Raw genomic sequence first — 13,259 nt, 5'->3', positions numbered from 1 at the left:
AGGTTTGTGTCATTCTTGTGTTATAGGTAGGGTCAAACTATTCCTGAGACAAACGTAGCCACCCAGGATGCTCACAACAAACAAGCCTGCTCAGCCAGCTAGCCAACAGATATGTCTGCCCAGCCAGTGAACCACCAGCATTGGCACCCAGCAGCCCACAAGCATGGCAGGCATCCACAAACGTGGGCGCCTACAACAAACATGGCTGCCCAGCAGCCCACAACAATCATGGCTGCCCCAGCCAGCCCACAACAAACATGGCTGCCCCAGCCAGCCCGCAACGAAGGTGGCAGCCACTAAAAGACACGGTTATCACAGCCGACAGTGATTGTGAGGTCCTTGCAGCCATTGCAGAGGGATACTGCAGCTCTGTTCCAGTGGGTATTCTTTGTGAGGCTGGGCAGTGGCTGTTCAGAGGCTTTTGGGCCCAGGAAGCCATCACATCTGAGCTCATCTCTGTCCACAAATACTTCCTTCCAGTAGGTATCATTCCATAGACACTCCTTCCTTAAGCCTGAGGCCTCCTTGGCCTTTAGGGCTCAGCACCACATTGAGCCATTGCCGAAGCATCAGTAAAACGTCAAGTTGGTCCTTTATGCTTCCAAATGGCGCGGGGAACAAAGTCTTCCTTTCGCCTGGCTCCATATACCTAGTTCCAATACAGATGTTTATAATAATGCATTACGTGACCTCCCAAGAGCTACAGCCACTTTAATCCAGAATCTCTGTGGTATCACTCACAAATCTCCACTCTGCAGCCTTTACTCAACTGTTGTTTATTAATATTTAACAAACGCACTGATCCCCCCCCCCCTAATGGCTCAACTGGCTAAGAATGAAAGTGTGAAATTGCATTTATACAGGGCCTTTCATGACCTGAGGATGTTCCAACTTGCACCCCTTCCTCACGCACCTGGCTCTTCTGATTTCACCTTTACCCCAGCCCTCCAATTCCTCCAGCCTCAGCCTCTTCTCCCTCACTCCCTGGCTTCGCCTGCCTATGCCTCCTCCTTGGTCTCTCTGTCCACCACCTGTCACTTCCTCTCATTCGCTGCTCCCCGCTGCCTTTATTTCAGGGTTGCCTTTGCACCTCGGATCAAGCTCCACAGGAGGCTTTCTTTCTGAAGTCTTGCTTTTGTTTCTTGTCAGATTGAATTTATTCCTTTGCAGATGATGCAAACGGGAGTGTGTTTTTGAAGTCGGGCGTGTTTCATGTCCTCTGTCGCATCTTGGAAATCATCAATCCCTCCCCCCTCACCACCACCCCCTCCCCAAACTGATCTCACTGAGAATGAAATCTGTAAACCTCTCATCAGATAAAACAGGAGCAAAGTGTGTGTGTGGGTGTGTGTCCATGTGTGTGTGGGTGTGTGTCCATGTGTGTGTGGGCGTGTGTCCATGTGTGTCCATGTGCGTGTGTCCATGTGCGGATGGGCGTGTGCATATGTGTGTGCGTGTGTCCGGGTGTGTGTGGGCAGTGCACTCCATTTTTTAATGCTGGCCACTCTCGCTTGCTCCCTCTCTGCCAGTCTCTCCTCCTTTCTCATTGTCTCTCACTCATTTCCCAGTCTCTTTCCCCTCTCTCTGACAAGCGGATCCACCTTTTTTTACAACACACCCTATTTTACCCTCCATTGACTGCTCTCCATCTTCCCTTCTCCCTAACCCTTCTTCTCTCCTACTTTCCTCATCTTTCTCCCTTTCCTTCCCTGTCCCTTTTCCTCCCCTTCATTCCCTCTCCCTACCTCTCCCTCAGCATCAATGTATTGTACTGATTGTACTCCTATGAAACACCCAGGGGCATCCTGTTATGTTTAAAGACACTATATAAATGCAATTTATTGTTTTGTTGTTTTTGCGGTGGTTTTACTTTGTTGATGTTGTCGTTGAACTTATGTTATGAAACCACTCCATGTGTGCCTGAGGGTTTTCATGAGTCAGATTCTGAGACTTTCGTGTTTTGTGTAGTCCACCGCCCGTCAGTTTATAACCAGACAGTTAGAGTTTGGAATGGGCACATCCAAGATGTGTGTGTGTTTTTTAACAGATGAATAAGTTTTGTGTTCTTTTTAAGAATAAAACTCCATTTCTCCCCCCTACTTCCTGACTTGAAGGCCTCTGAACTTCTGGATGAAGCAGCCCCTGAACTTGATCCATGAAGCTCTTGCCTCACCACCCCCACCCCTACTCCTGCCCCACCTCCACCTGCTCACCACCCCCCCCCACTCCCGATCCTATCCTACTATCACCCCAAGCTACCCCATTATCTCTCATTCCGCCTTTGGATTTGGTGGAGAGGTGACAACATGGCTTCAGTCTAATGTTGGTTTGATCTCATTGTCTCTGGCTCGGATCCTTTACTGATTGGGGATAATTGTATCCCAACGGGCCGGGCTGGAATCCCACGGGATCAGGTGCCTCCAATGGAGAATAACATTGGGTGAGGGGTAAAACCAGCATTGCACCCAATCCCGTCAGTTTCCCAATGTTCAGGTGAGGTTAAATTGTCCCCATGGATTCTGACTCTGATCTTCCTCCTGACCTGGTGACCCCTGAGTCAGACCCTTCTCCTGACCTGGTGACCCCTGTGTCAGCCCCTTCTCCTAACCTGGTCACCCCTGAGTCAGACCCTCATCCTGACCTGGTCACTCCTGAGTCAGACCCTCCCCCTGACCTGGTGACTCCTGAGTCAGACCCTCCCCCTGACCTGTTGACCCCTGAGTCAGACCCTTCCCCTGACCTGGTGACCCCTGTGTCAGACCCTCCCCCTGACCTGGTGACTCCTGAGTCAGACCCTCCCCCTGACCTGGTGACTCCTGAGTCAGACCCTCCCCCTGACCTGTTGACCCCTGAGTCAGACCTTCCTCCTGACCTGGTGACCCCTGTGTCAGACCCTTCTCCTGACCTGGTGACCCCTGAGTCAAACCCTCCCTGACCTGGTGACCCCTGTGTCAGACCCTCCCCCTGACCTGGTGACCCCTGAGTCAGACCCTCCCACTGACCTGGTGACCCCAGTCAGACCCTCCTTCTGACCTGGTGACCCCTGAGTCAGACCCTCCTCCTGACCTGGTGACCCCTGAGTCAGACCCTCCTCCTGACCTGGTGACCCCTGAGTCAGACCCTCCTTCTGACCTGGTGACCGCTGAGTCAAACCCTCTTGCTGCCCTGGTGACCCTTGACCCGGGCCGCCTTCCTGACCTTGTGGCCCCAGTGTCAGACCCTCCTGCTAACCTGGTGACCCCTGACCCAGACCCTGTATCTAACCATCTTCCCCCCCCCCCCCGCCCCTTGTCCCAACTTACAGGACAACAGCCGACGCGTCGACAATGTCTTGAAGCTCTGGATCATCGAGGGCAAGGACCTGCCGCCCAAGAAACGCTACTACTGCGAGCTGTGCCTGGATGAGATGCTGTACGCCCGGACAACCAGCAAGGTGAAGACGGACAACGTCTTTTGGGGGGAACACTTTGAGTTCAACAACCTGCCGGCCGTGCGTAACATCCGGATCCACCTGTACAAGGATACAGACAAGAAGAAGAAGAAGGACAAGAGCAACTACGTGGGGTTGGTGAACATCCCCATCAGCAGCGTGGCCAGCCGCCAGTTTGTGGAGCAGTGGTACCCGGTCAGCCAGCCCAGCTCCAGCCGGGGTAAGGCGGGCGGCCCCACCATCCGTATCAAGTCCCGCTACCAGAGCATGAACATCCTGCCAATGGAGCTGTACAAGGAGTTTGCCGAGTACGTCACCAACAACTACAAAATGCTCTGCGCAGTGCTGGAGCCCGTGCTGGGCGTCAAGAACAAGGAGGAGGTAGCGTGTGCACTGGTGCATATCCTGCAGAGCACGGGGAAGGCAAAGGTAAGTCAGCGCCCAGCCCGCCTGTTGACCTAGAGGTGTAGAACCAGACCCTGAGCTAGGGGAGGGCTTCCTCTCCTTAGGTGTGTTCTCCGCTCACTGTGCAATGTCATTAAATATCAAGAATCCTTGAAATGGGAAAAAGCAGAGTATCCATTGACACCACTGTGTCAGCCAGTGAGTTGGAGGTGGGGGTGGGACTTACAACAGGACTCATCGTAAACAGTCTGTTTTACAGCAAAGCAGATCTATTTACTCAGCAGCCCAAGTCTATTTAAAACCAGTGACTGAAACTGCAGCAACATCTCCCAAGTAGAGCAGGGTAACTTCTCCAGCAAAATGCATTGAGTGGAGTATAGTTACATATTGCACATTGTGTATGCAAAACCAGCCTCTGTCACTTACATGAGTGTGGTCTCTAGGTGTGATTAATGTAGGAATTACTCGATAGTTTCTGCTCTGGCTGACAATGGTGGTGGCACTGAAAGAGCAGAAGAAATAGGAACTGCAGTTGGCCATTCGGCCCTTCGAGCCTGCTCCGCCATTCAGCAAAATCATGGCCGATCTACAACCTTAACTCCACCTTCCCACACTATCCTCATATCCCTTAATTTCCTTGGTACCTAACAATCTATAGAGCTCTGTCTTGAATATACTCAATGACTGAGCATCCACAACCTTCTGGGGTGGAGAATTCCAAAGATTCACAACCCTTTGAGTGAAGAAATTTCTCCTCATCTCAGTCCTAAGTGGCCGACCCCTTGTTCTGAGAGTGTGACCCTGTGATGTAGATTCCCCAACCAGGGGAAACATTTTTCCAATGTCTACCCTGTTAAGCCCCTTAAAAATTTTATATGTTTCAATTAGATCATCTCTCGTTCTTCTAAACTCCAGCGAATGTAAGCCTAGTCTACTCAATCTCTCCTCCCAGGACAATCCCCTCATCCTCGGAACTAGTCTAGTGTTGCTCTCCCTTGAGAGCAAGTATGTCCTTCCTCAGGTAAAGAGACCAAAATTGCACACAGTTCTCCAGGTGTGGCCTCACCGATGCCCTGTATAATTGTCGTAAGACTTCTTTACTCTTATACTCCAATCGCTTTGTAGCGAAAGCTAATATACCATGAGCAGCCGAGACGAGGCCATTTGACCCGTCAAGCTGACTCCTCATGCAGACCTTGTGCGGTCATGGACTGTACCCCACTCCATTCACTTCCCTGTATCAGCTACATGCCCGGCTGGGATGGGGAGATGGTCGGGCAGGGTCAGATGCTGAGCGACACCCATGCTGTTCCCTCTCAGCCCATGCTGACAGGGTAAGGTTCTGCATCTGCACTTGTGGAGAATTGTGGGCTTGGGGTTCGCAGTTTCACGATGTACTCTCGATTTGCACCAACAGAGCAGAATTTTCCCCCACAGTCTCTTGAAAGAAAGGGACTTGCATTTATATATTGCCTTTCATGACAGTCACTGTTGTAATGGAGAGAAACACAGCAGCCAGTTTGCGCACAGCAAGCTCCCATGAACAGCAGTGTGATAATGACGTAGTCTGTTGTTGGTATATTGCGGAGAACGCCTGCCTGCAGAACTTAGACAATCTCCCTTTGGTACTCAGTGGGCTCAAGACACCAAACTGACCCTGATTGAGCACCATTCGGCAGGGTCACTCAGCGAGGCCAAGGGAAGGGTAATTTTGACACTGGTGCTGTCGGGAGTGTGCTCCTGAAATTGGAGCTGCGACACATTGTTGGTAGTAGTGAGTCTAATTAGGCTGTCCCTGACCTGGGAATGTTTGCTGGGAATTAGATGTCAGAGGTGGAAAATTTTCAATTCCACAGCACTGACGGCCCTCACCAGCAGTAAATTGTTAAAAGTCCAGCCGGCCAATGAAGAATGATGAATTCTTCTCCTTCGAGCTAGTGGGCTGCAAACAATTCCCAGATGTACTTCTCAAATCCTTGAGTCATATCCTGTCAGGAAATGTAACCTGTGGAAATGTGTCCAGGGTTGCCTGAGTCAAACTGTGTCCAATTGTGTAAAACACTCCTCTTCCTGGAATGTTCACTGGGACACGTTAACTACAATTCAACTCACAGTCAGACTCCAGGAGCCTGCCCCGACCGAGGGGATTAACCCTTTCACTGCCTCGACCCTGCCCCGACTGAGGGGATTAACCCTTTCACTGCCTCGACCCTGCCCCGACTGAGGGGATTAACCCTTTCACTGCCTCGACCCTGCCCCGGCCGAGGGATTAACCCTTTCGCTGCCTCGACCCTGCCCCGACTGAGGGGATTAACCCTTTCACTGCCTTGACCCTGACCTGACCGAGGAGATTAATCCTTTCACTGCCTCGACCCTGCCCCGACCGAGGAGATTAACCCTTTCACTGCTTTGACCCTGCCCCGACCGAGGGGATTAATCCTTTCACAGCCTCGACCAAGGGGATTAACCCATTCACCACCTCGACCCTGTCCCGACCGAAGGGATTAACCCTTTCACCGCCTTGACCCTGACCTGACCGAGGAGATTAATCCTTTCACTGCCTCGACCCTGCCCCGACCGAGGAGATTAACCCTTTCACTGCTTTGACCCTGCCCCGACCGAGGGGATTAATCCTTTCACAGCCTCGACCAAGGGGATTAACCCATTCACCACCTCGACCCTGTCCCGACCGAAGGGATTAACCCTTTCACCGCCTTGACCCTGACCTGACCGAGGAGATTAATCCTTTCACTGCCTCGACCCTGCCCCGACCGAGGAGATTAACCCTTTCACTGCTTTGACCCTGCCCCGACCGAGGGGATTAATCCTTTCACAGCCTCGACCAAGGGAATTAACCCATTCACCACCTCGACCCTGTCCCGACCGAAGGGATTAACCCTTTCACCGCCTTGACCCTGACCTGACCGAGGAGATTAATCCTTTCACTGCCTCGACCCTGCCCCGATCGAGGAGATTAACCCTTTCACTGCCTCGACCCTGCCCCGACCGAGGGGATTAATCCTGTCTCTGGCTCGACCCTGTCCCGACTGAGGAGATTAACCCTATCACCGCCTTGACCCGGTCCCGACCGACGGGATTAACCGTTCCACTGCCTCGACCCTGTCCTGACCGAGGGGATTAACCCTTTCACCGCCTCGACCCGGTCCCGACCGAGGGGAATAACCCTTCCACTGCCTCGACCCTGCTGCGACCGAAGGGATTAACCCTTTCACTGCCTCGACCCTGCCCCGACCGAGGGGATTAACCCTTCCATGCCTCGGCCCTGCCCCAACCGAGGGGATTAATCCTGTCACTGGCTCAACCCTGTCCCAACCGAGGGGATTAACCCTTTCACCGCCTCGACCCGGTCCTGACCGAGGGAATTAACCCTTTCACTGCCCCGACCCAGTCCTGACTGAGGGGATTAACCCTTCCACTGCCTCGACCCTGTCCCGACCGAGGGGGTTAACCCTCCACTGCCTCGACCCTGTCCCGAACGCGGGGATTAACCATTTCACTGCCTCGACCCTGTCCCGACCGAGGGGATTAACCCTTTCACTGCGTCGACCCTGTCCCGACTGAGAGGATTAACCCTTTCACTGCCTCGATCCTGTCCCGACCGAGGGGATTAACCCTTTCATCGCCTCGACCCGGTCCCAACCGAGGGAATTAACCCTTCACTGCCTCGACCCTGACCCGTCCGAGGGGATTAACCCTTTCACCGCCTTGACCCGGTCCCGACCGAGGGGATTAACCCTTCACTGCCTTGGCCCTGTGCCGACCGAGGGGATTAACCCTTTCACTGCCTCGACCCTGCCCTGACAGACGGGATTAATCCTGTCCTGGCAGACAGGGATTAACCCTTTCACCATCTCAATCCTGCCCTAATAGAGGGGATTAACTCTTTTACTGCCTTGATCCTGTCTCGACTGAGGGGATTAACCCTTTTACTGCCTGTTTGACTGAGAGGATTAACCCTTTTTTACTGCATGTTCAACTGAGGGGATTAATCCTTTTTCTGCCTTTTTGACTGAGAGGTTTAACCCTTTTACTGCCTGTTTGACTGAGGGGTTTAACCCTTTTACTGCCTGTTCGACTGAGAGGTTTAACCCTTTTACTGCCTATTCAACTGAGGGTATTAATCGTTTTACTGCCTTAACCCTGTCCTGACAGCAGATTAACCCTTTCACTGCCTTGACCCTGTCCTAACAGAGGGGATTAACCCTTTCACTATTGCGACTTTATTGTTCTAACAAAGAGGATTAACCCATTCACCACCTCGACGCTGTTCCAACACAATGAATGAACCCTTTCACTTCTTGGACTCTGCCAACAGAGGGATTAACCCTTTCACGGTCTCGAGCCTGCCAATGGAGAGAATTAGATCTTTCACCACCTCAACAGCGGAACTTAAGTCTGTCACTGCCTTGGCTGTCCCAGTAGAGGGGATTAACCCTTTCACCACCTTGACTATCCCAAGGGAGGGGATTAACCCTTCACCATCTTGACTGTCCCAAGAGAGGGAATTAACTCTTTCACCGCCTTAACTGTCCCAACAGAGGGGCTTAATCCTTTTAGCACCTTGACTCTGTCCTTACAGAGGGGATTAATGCCATCGTTGCCTGGACCCTATTCCATAGAGGAGATTATTAACGCTTTTACCGCCTCAACACTGTACCAGCAATGGGCTTAAATGGTTTACTGCCCCAATCGTGTCCTCGGGGGGATTTAACCCTTTCACGGCCTCAACACTGTCCCAACAAAGGGGATTTACCCTTTCACCACCAACACAATACCACAGAGGGGAATTAACTCTATTCACTACATTAACCCCGTACCCACAGAGGAGATTAACCCTTTCATTGACTCGATACTGTCCCGCAGAGATAATTAACCCTTTGACAACTGAAACCCTGTTCTAACAAAGAGGATTAATCTGTTCATCACTTCAACCTGTTCCAACAGAGGGGATTAACCCTTTCACCATCTCAACATTTCCCAACAGATGGGATTAACCCTTTCACTGTCATGTCACAGGCTCAGTGAGACACTGCAGACTCCATCCTAACATTTGAAATTAACCCTCTCTCCAACGAAACACCTCTTCTTTGCCAATCGTGGAGCAGGTAACTGCACAACCTTACCTACACTTTTGGACTCCCTTTACGTTACTTTTGGCTGGTACTTCTTTACCGCTCTACCATCCACCACCATTGTTGTCAGTGCCGCAAATTTTTGTTAATGAGCAGTTAAGGTCACAGCTGTGGCTCAATGCCCTCTCCTCTGAGTCAGAAGTTTGTGCGTTCAAGTCCCACTCCAGAAACTTGAGCACACAATTTACATCAATCTGACAGGGCAGATGGGGCAGCCACCAGTGGTGGAGCGATTAATATTGGGGATGCACAAGAGGCCGGAATTGGAGGAAGGCAGAGATCTCAAAGGCTTGTAGAGGCTAGAGATAAGGAGGGGAGAGACCATGGAAGGATTTGGAAAAAAAGGATGAGAATTTTAAAATTAAGGTACTGCCGGACTGGGAGCCAGTGCAGGCCAGGAAACACAGGGGCGACGGGTGGACTGGACTTGGTGCGAGTTAGGATACAGGCAGCAGAGTTTTGGATGAGCTTGAGTTTATGGAGGGTGGAGCTGGAAGGCTGGCCAGGAGACCGAGTGGAGAAGTAACAATGGCATGAACGAGAGTTTCAGTAGCAGATGAGCTGAGGTCGGGGTGGAGTCGGGCAATGTTATGAAAGTGGAAGTAAGCGGTCCCAGGTGATGGTGCTGATGTGCGGTTAGCAGCGCATCTCGGTGTCAAATACGACGCCAAAGTTGCAAACAAGACTGGTTCAGCTTCAGACGGTTGCCAGGGAGAGGGATGGAGTTGGGGGCTAGGGAACAGAGGTTGTGGCGGGGACTGAAGACAACGGCTTTGGTCTCCTGAATAGTTAGCTGGAGGAAATTTCTGCTCCTCCAGGACTGGATGTCGGGCAAGCAGTTTGACAAATCAGAGACAGTAGCGGGGCTGAGAAAGATGGTGGCAAGGTAACACTGGGTGTCGTCAAGAGGACATGTAGAACCTGACATTGTGTTTTAGGATGATGTCTCAAAGGAGCATGTGGATGAGAGATAGGAGAGGGCCAATGACTCCAGAGGTAACATAGAATAGACCATCACCACCCTCTGGGTGAAAACCTTTTCCTCATCTCCCCTCTAATCCTTCTACCAATCACTTTAAATCTATGCCACCTAGTCACTGACCCCTCTGCTAAGAGAAATAGCTCCTTTCCATCCAGGCACCTCACAACCTTGTACACCTCAATCAAATCTCCCCTCAGCCCCCTCTGTTCCAAGGAGAACAACACCAGCCTATCCAATCTTTTCTCATAGCTGCAATTTTCCAGTCCTGGCAACATGCTCATAAATCTCCTTTATACCCTCTCTAGTGCAATTACATCCTTTCTGTAATGAGGTGACCAGAACTGCTCACAGTACTCAAGTTGTGGCCTAACTAATGTTTTATACAGTTCCAGCATAACCTCCCTGCTCTTGTATTCTATACCTCGGGTAATAAAGGAAAGAATTCCATATGGCTTCTTAACCACCTTATCAACCTGTCCTGCTACCTTCAGGGATCTGTAGACATTCACTCCAAGGTCCCTAATTTCCTCTACACCTCTTAGTATCATCTCATTTATTGTGTATTCCTTTGCCTTGTTTGACCTCCCCAAATGCATCATCTCACACTCCTCCAGATTGAATTCCATTTGCCACTTTTCTGCCCACCTGACCAGTCCATTGCTTTCTTCCTGCAGTCTGCAGCTAACCACGCGGCGAATATTTGCATCGCCTGCAAACTTCTTGATCATGCCCCCTATATTTAAGTCCAACTCGTTAATACACACCACAAAAAGCAGGGGACCCAGTACTGAGCCCTGCGGAACACCACTGGAAACAGCCTTGCAGTCGCTAAAACACCCGTCAACAATTACCCTTTGTTTCCTGCCACTGAGTCAATTTTGTATGCAGCTTGCTGCATTCCTCGGGATCCCATGGGCTTTTTTTTAATCAGTCTGCCATGTGGGACCTTGTCAAAAGCCTTGCTAAAATCCATATACATCCCATCAACTGCACTACCCTCATCAATCTTCCTTGTTACCTCCTCAAAAAATTCAATCAAGTTGATCAGAAACAATCCTCCCTTAACAATTCTATGTTGACTATCTTTGATTAACCCATGCCTTTCTAAGTGACAGTTTACCCTGTCTCTCAGAATAGATTCCAATAATTTGCCTACTACTGAGGCTAGTCTCACTGGCCTGTAGTTATTCGGTCTATCCCTCGTTCCCTTTTTAAACAAAGGTACAATGTTAGCAGTCCTCCATTCCTACAGCACCACACCTGTATCCAGTGAGGATTGGAAAATGATGGTTAGGGCATCCGCTATTTCCTCCCTGGTTTCTTTTAACAGCCTGGGATACATTTCATCCAGCCCTAGCGATTTATCCACTTTCAAGGATGCTAATCCCATTAATAGTCCCTCTCTCCCTATGTTTATCACATCCAATACTTCACACTCCTCCTCCTTAACTACAGTGCCCGCATTGTCTCCCCTCTTTTGTGAAGGCAGACGCAAAGTATTCATGAAGAACCATCTCCCGCCTCTACACATAGGTTACCTTTTCGGTCTTTTATGGGCCCTACTCTTTCCTTAGTTATCCTCTTACTCTTAATGTATCGGTAAAACATCTTTGGGTTCTCCTTGATTTTACTTGCCAATACTCTTTCTTGCCCTCTGTAACGGTGCGGGAATGGGGATAAGAAAGGGAGCAACAGCAAAGCAAATCTCCCACCTCTATAATTTTGAGAAGCAGATGCCTAGGACAGGAGAGGCAGCAGTGGAACCACAGCCAGTGAGTGCCTTGTGAGAAACAGGATGTCGCTTGTTTTGCTAAGTCCACCCTTGTCCATTTGCCAATATTGCTGTCTCGTCCTTGTAGTGTGCGGCAGCAAGCTCCACAACAGAATTCTGGACTGCATGCTCATTGTCAGACTCCAGTTCCAGAATGTTCAGGCATCAACTCCCCTCACACCAGAAACTGGATGAGAGATGCTTGACTCATCTCTCTCCTCTTGATGTACTCAGTGCCTTCCGGTAGTTAAAATAGTTATGAGGTGATAAAAAAAAAAGCTTCACTGAGTATGAATGCCCATTATTTACGGGGAAAGCTCAGGGGCCTGAAGCAGCTTAATCCTGAACGGATGCACAAAGGATTTCATCTTGAGGTTTTTAATGGGCTGGCAGAGAGACATGGCAGTCACTATGCTTTATCTTCCATTATGTTTTTCCCTGGTTGGGTGTCAGGCTGTTAATGCTCCAATTTTCATTTCCAGTTTTCCTACCTCCTCTCTCGAAAAAAACCTGACCCCTGCTGTGGTAATGTTTGAAAAGGCGTCAGCCACTCTTCCATAACACACAGCCACCGTTAGTTACTGCAGTAAAATGCCACACAAAGCCATCTTATTGGAGTGCATTAACCAGCACGCTATCAGTTGGGGGATGGTAGTGGTCATGTTACTGCACTCGTAATCCAGATGCCTGGGCTAATAATCTAGACAACGTGGGTCCAGAAACCCACTGTGTCACTTGAAGAACTTGCATTTAATTTTCAAAACTATCTGGAAATAAACTGCCGACCTCAGTTAAAGTGGCCACGGAGGTGTCAGATTGCCGTTTAAAAACCCGACCAGTTCACTCATGCCGCTTAGGAAAGGAAGCCTGAGGCCTTTATCTAGACTGGCCTACTTGCGCCCACAATCCCACTCAGTTGTGGCAACCGGTGGGTGAGCAATAAATGCTCCCTTTCCCAGCAAAGCCCACATCAACAACAGCTTGGTGGATTTAGCATAGTGCTGCCCTGTCGGAGGGTGCTGTCTTTTGAATGAGACCCTAGACCAAGGCCCCCTCTGCCCTCTCAGGTGGACATAAAGGATCCCGTGGCATTATTCGAATAAGAGTAAGGGAGTTCTCCCAGCTCAATATTTATCCCCAACATCAACCAACGTCACTAAACACAGATTCTCTGTTCATAATCGCATTGCTGTTTGTGGAACCTTGCTGGGTCCGGTTGTCTGCTGCGTTTCATACATTACAGCAGTGACTACAGTCCAGAAGTATTTCATTGGCTGTAAAGCATTTTGAGATGTCCCGACGTTGTGAAAGGTGCATGCTACATAAATGCAAATCCTTTTCCCTTTCTATCTTGGGTAAACAGGAGCTCTACCTGCACACATTTCTCAGTCATTTTCTTTTAAGCTCGGAGATGGGTTTATGGCACTTTGGCTGATATCCCAACTCCAAGAAATGCTGGATGTCGGGGATCAGTTGTTCATTCATGCACAGGGAGTTTACTGCACCGGATGCTCTCGT

The 13,259-nt window shown here is 50.2% G+C and overlaps 1 protein-coding gene across 12 annotated transcripts in view; it reads left to right on the top strand.

The window, feature by feature from the left end:
* The window catches only part of syngap1a (synaptic Ras GTPase activating protein 1a), a 703,692-nt gene that overhangs the window by 565,987 nt on the left and 124,446 nt on the right, over positions 1 to 13,259 (top strand). For all 12 annotated transcript variants that reach the window (XM_068009527.1, XM_068009530.1, XM_068009524.1 and 9 more), the window contains one exon: positions 3,305 to 3,859. In XM_068009527.1, coding sequence (XP_067865628.1) covers positions 3,305 to 3,859 — 555 coding nt within the window. The remainder of the gene's footprint in view (positions 1 to 3,304; positions 3,860 to 13,259) is intronic.

This window comes from Heterodontus francisci, chromosome 29 (assembly GCF_036365525.1).
Source record: "Heterodontus francisci isolate sHetFra1 chromosome 29, sHetFra1.hap1, whole genome shotgun sequence".
NCBI classification, from domain to species: Eukaryota; Metazoa; Chordata; class Chondrichthyes; order Heterodontiformes; family Heterodontidae; genus Heterodontus; species Heterodontus francisci.
The sequence above is the reverse complement of the archived record's forward strand: the minus strand, read 5'-3'. Positions and strand labels throughout refer to the sequence as shown.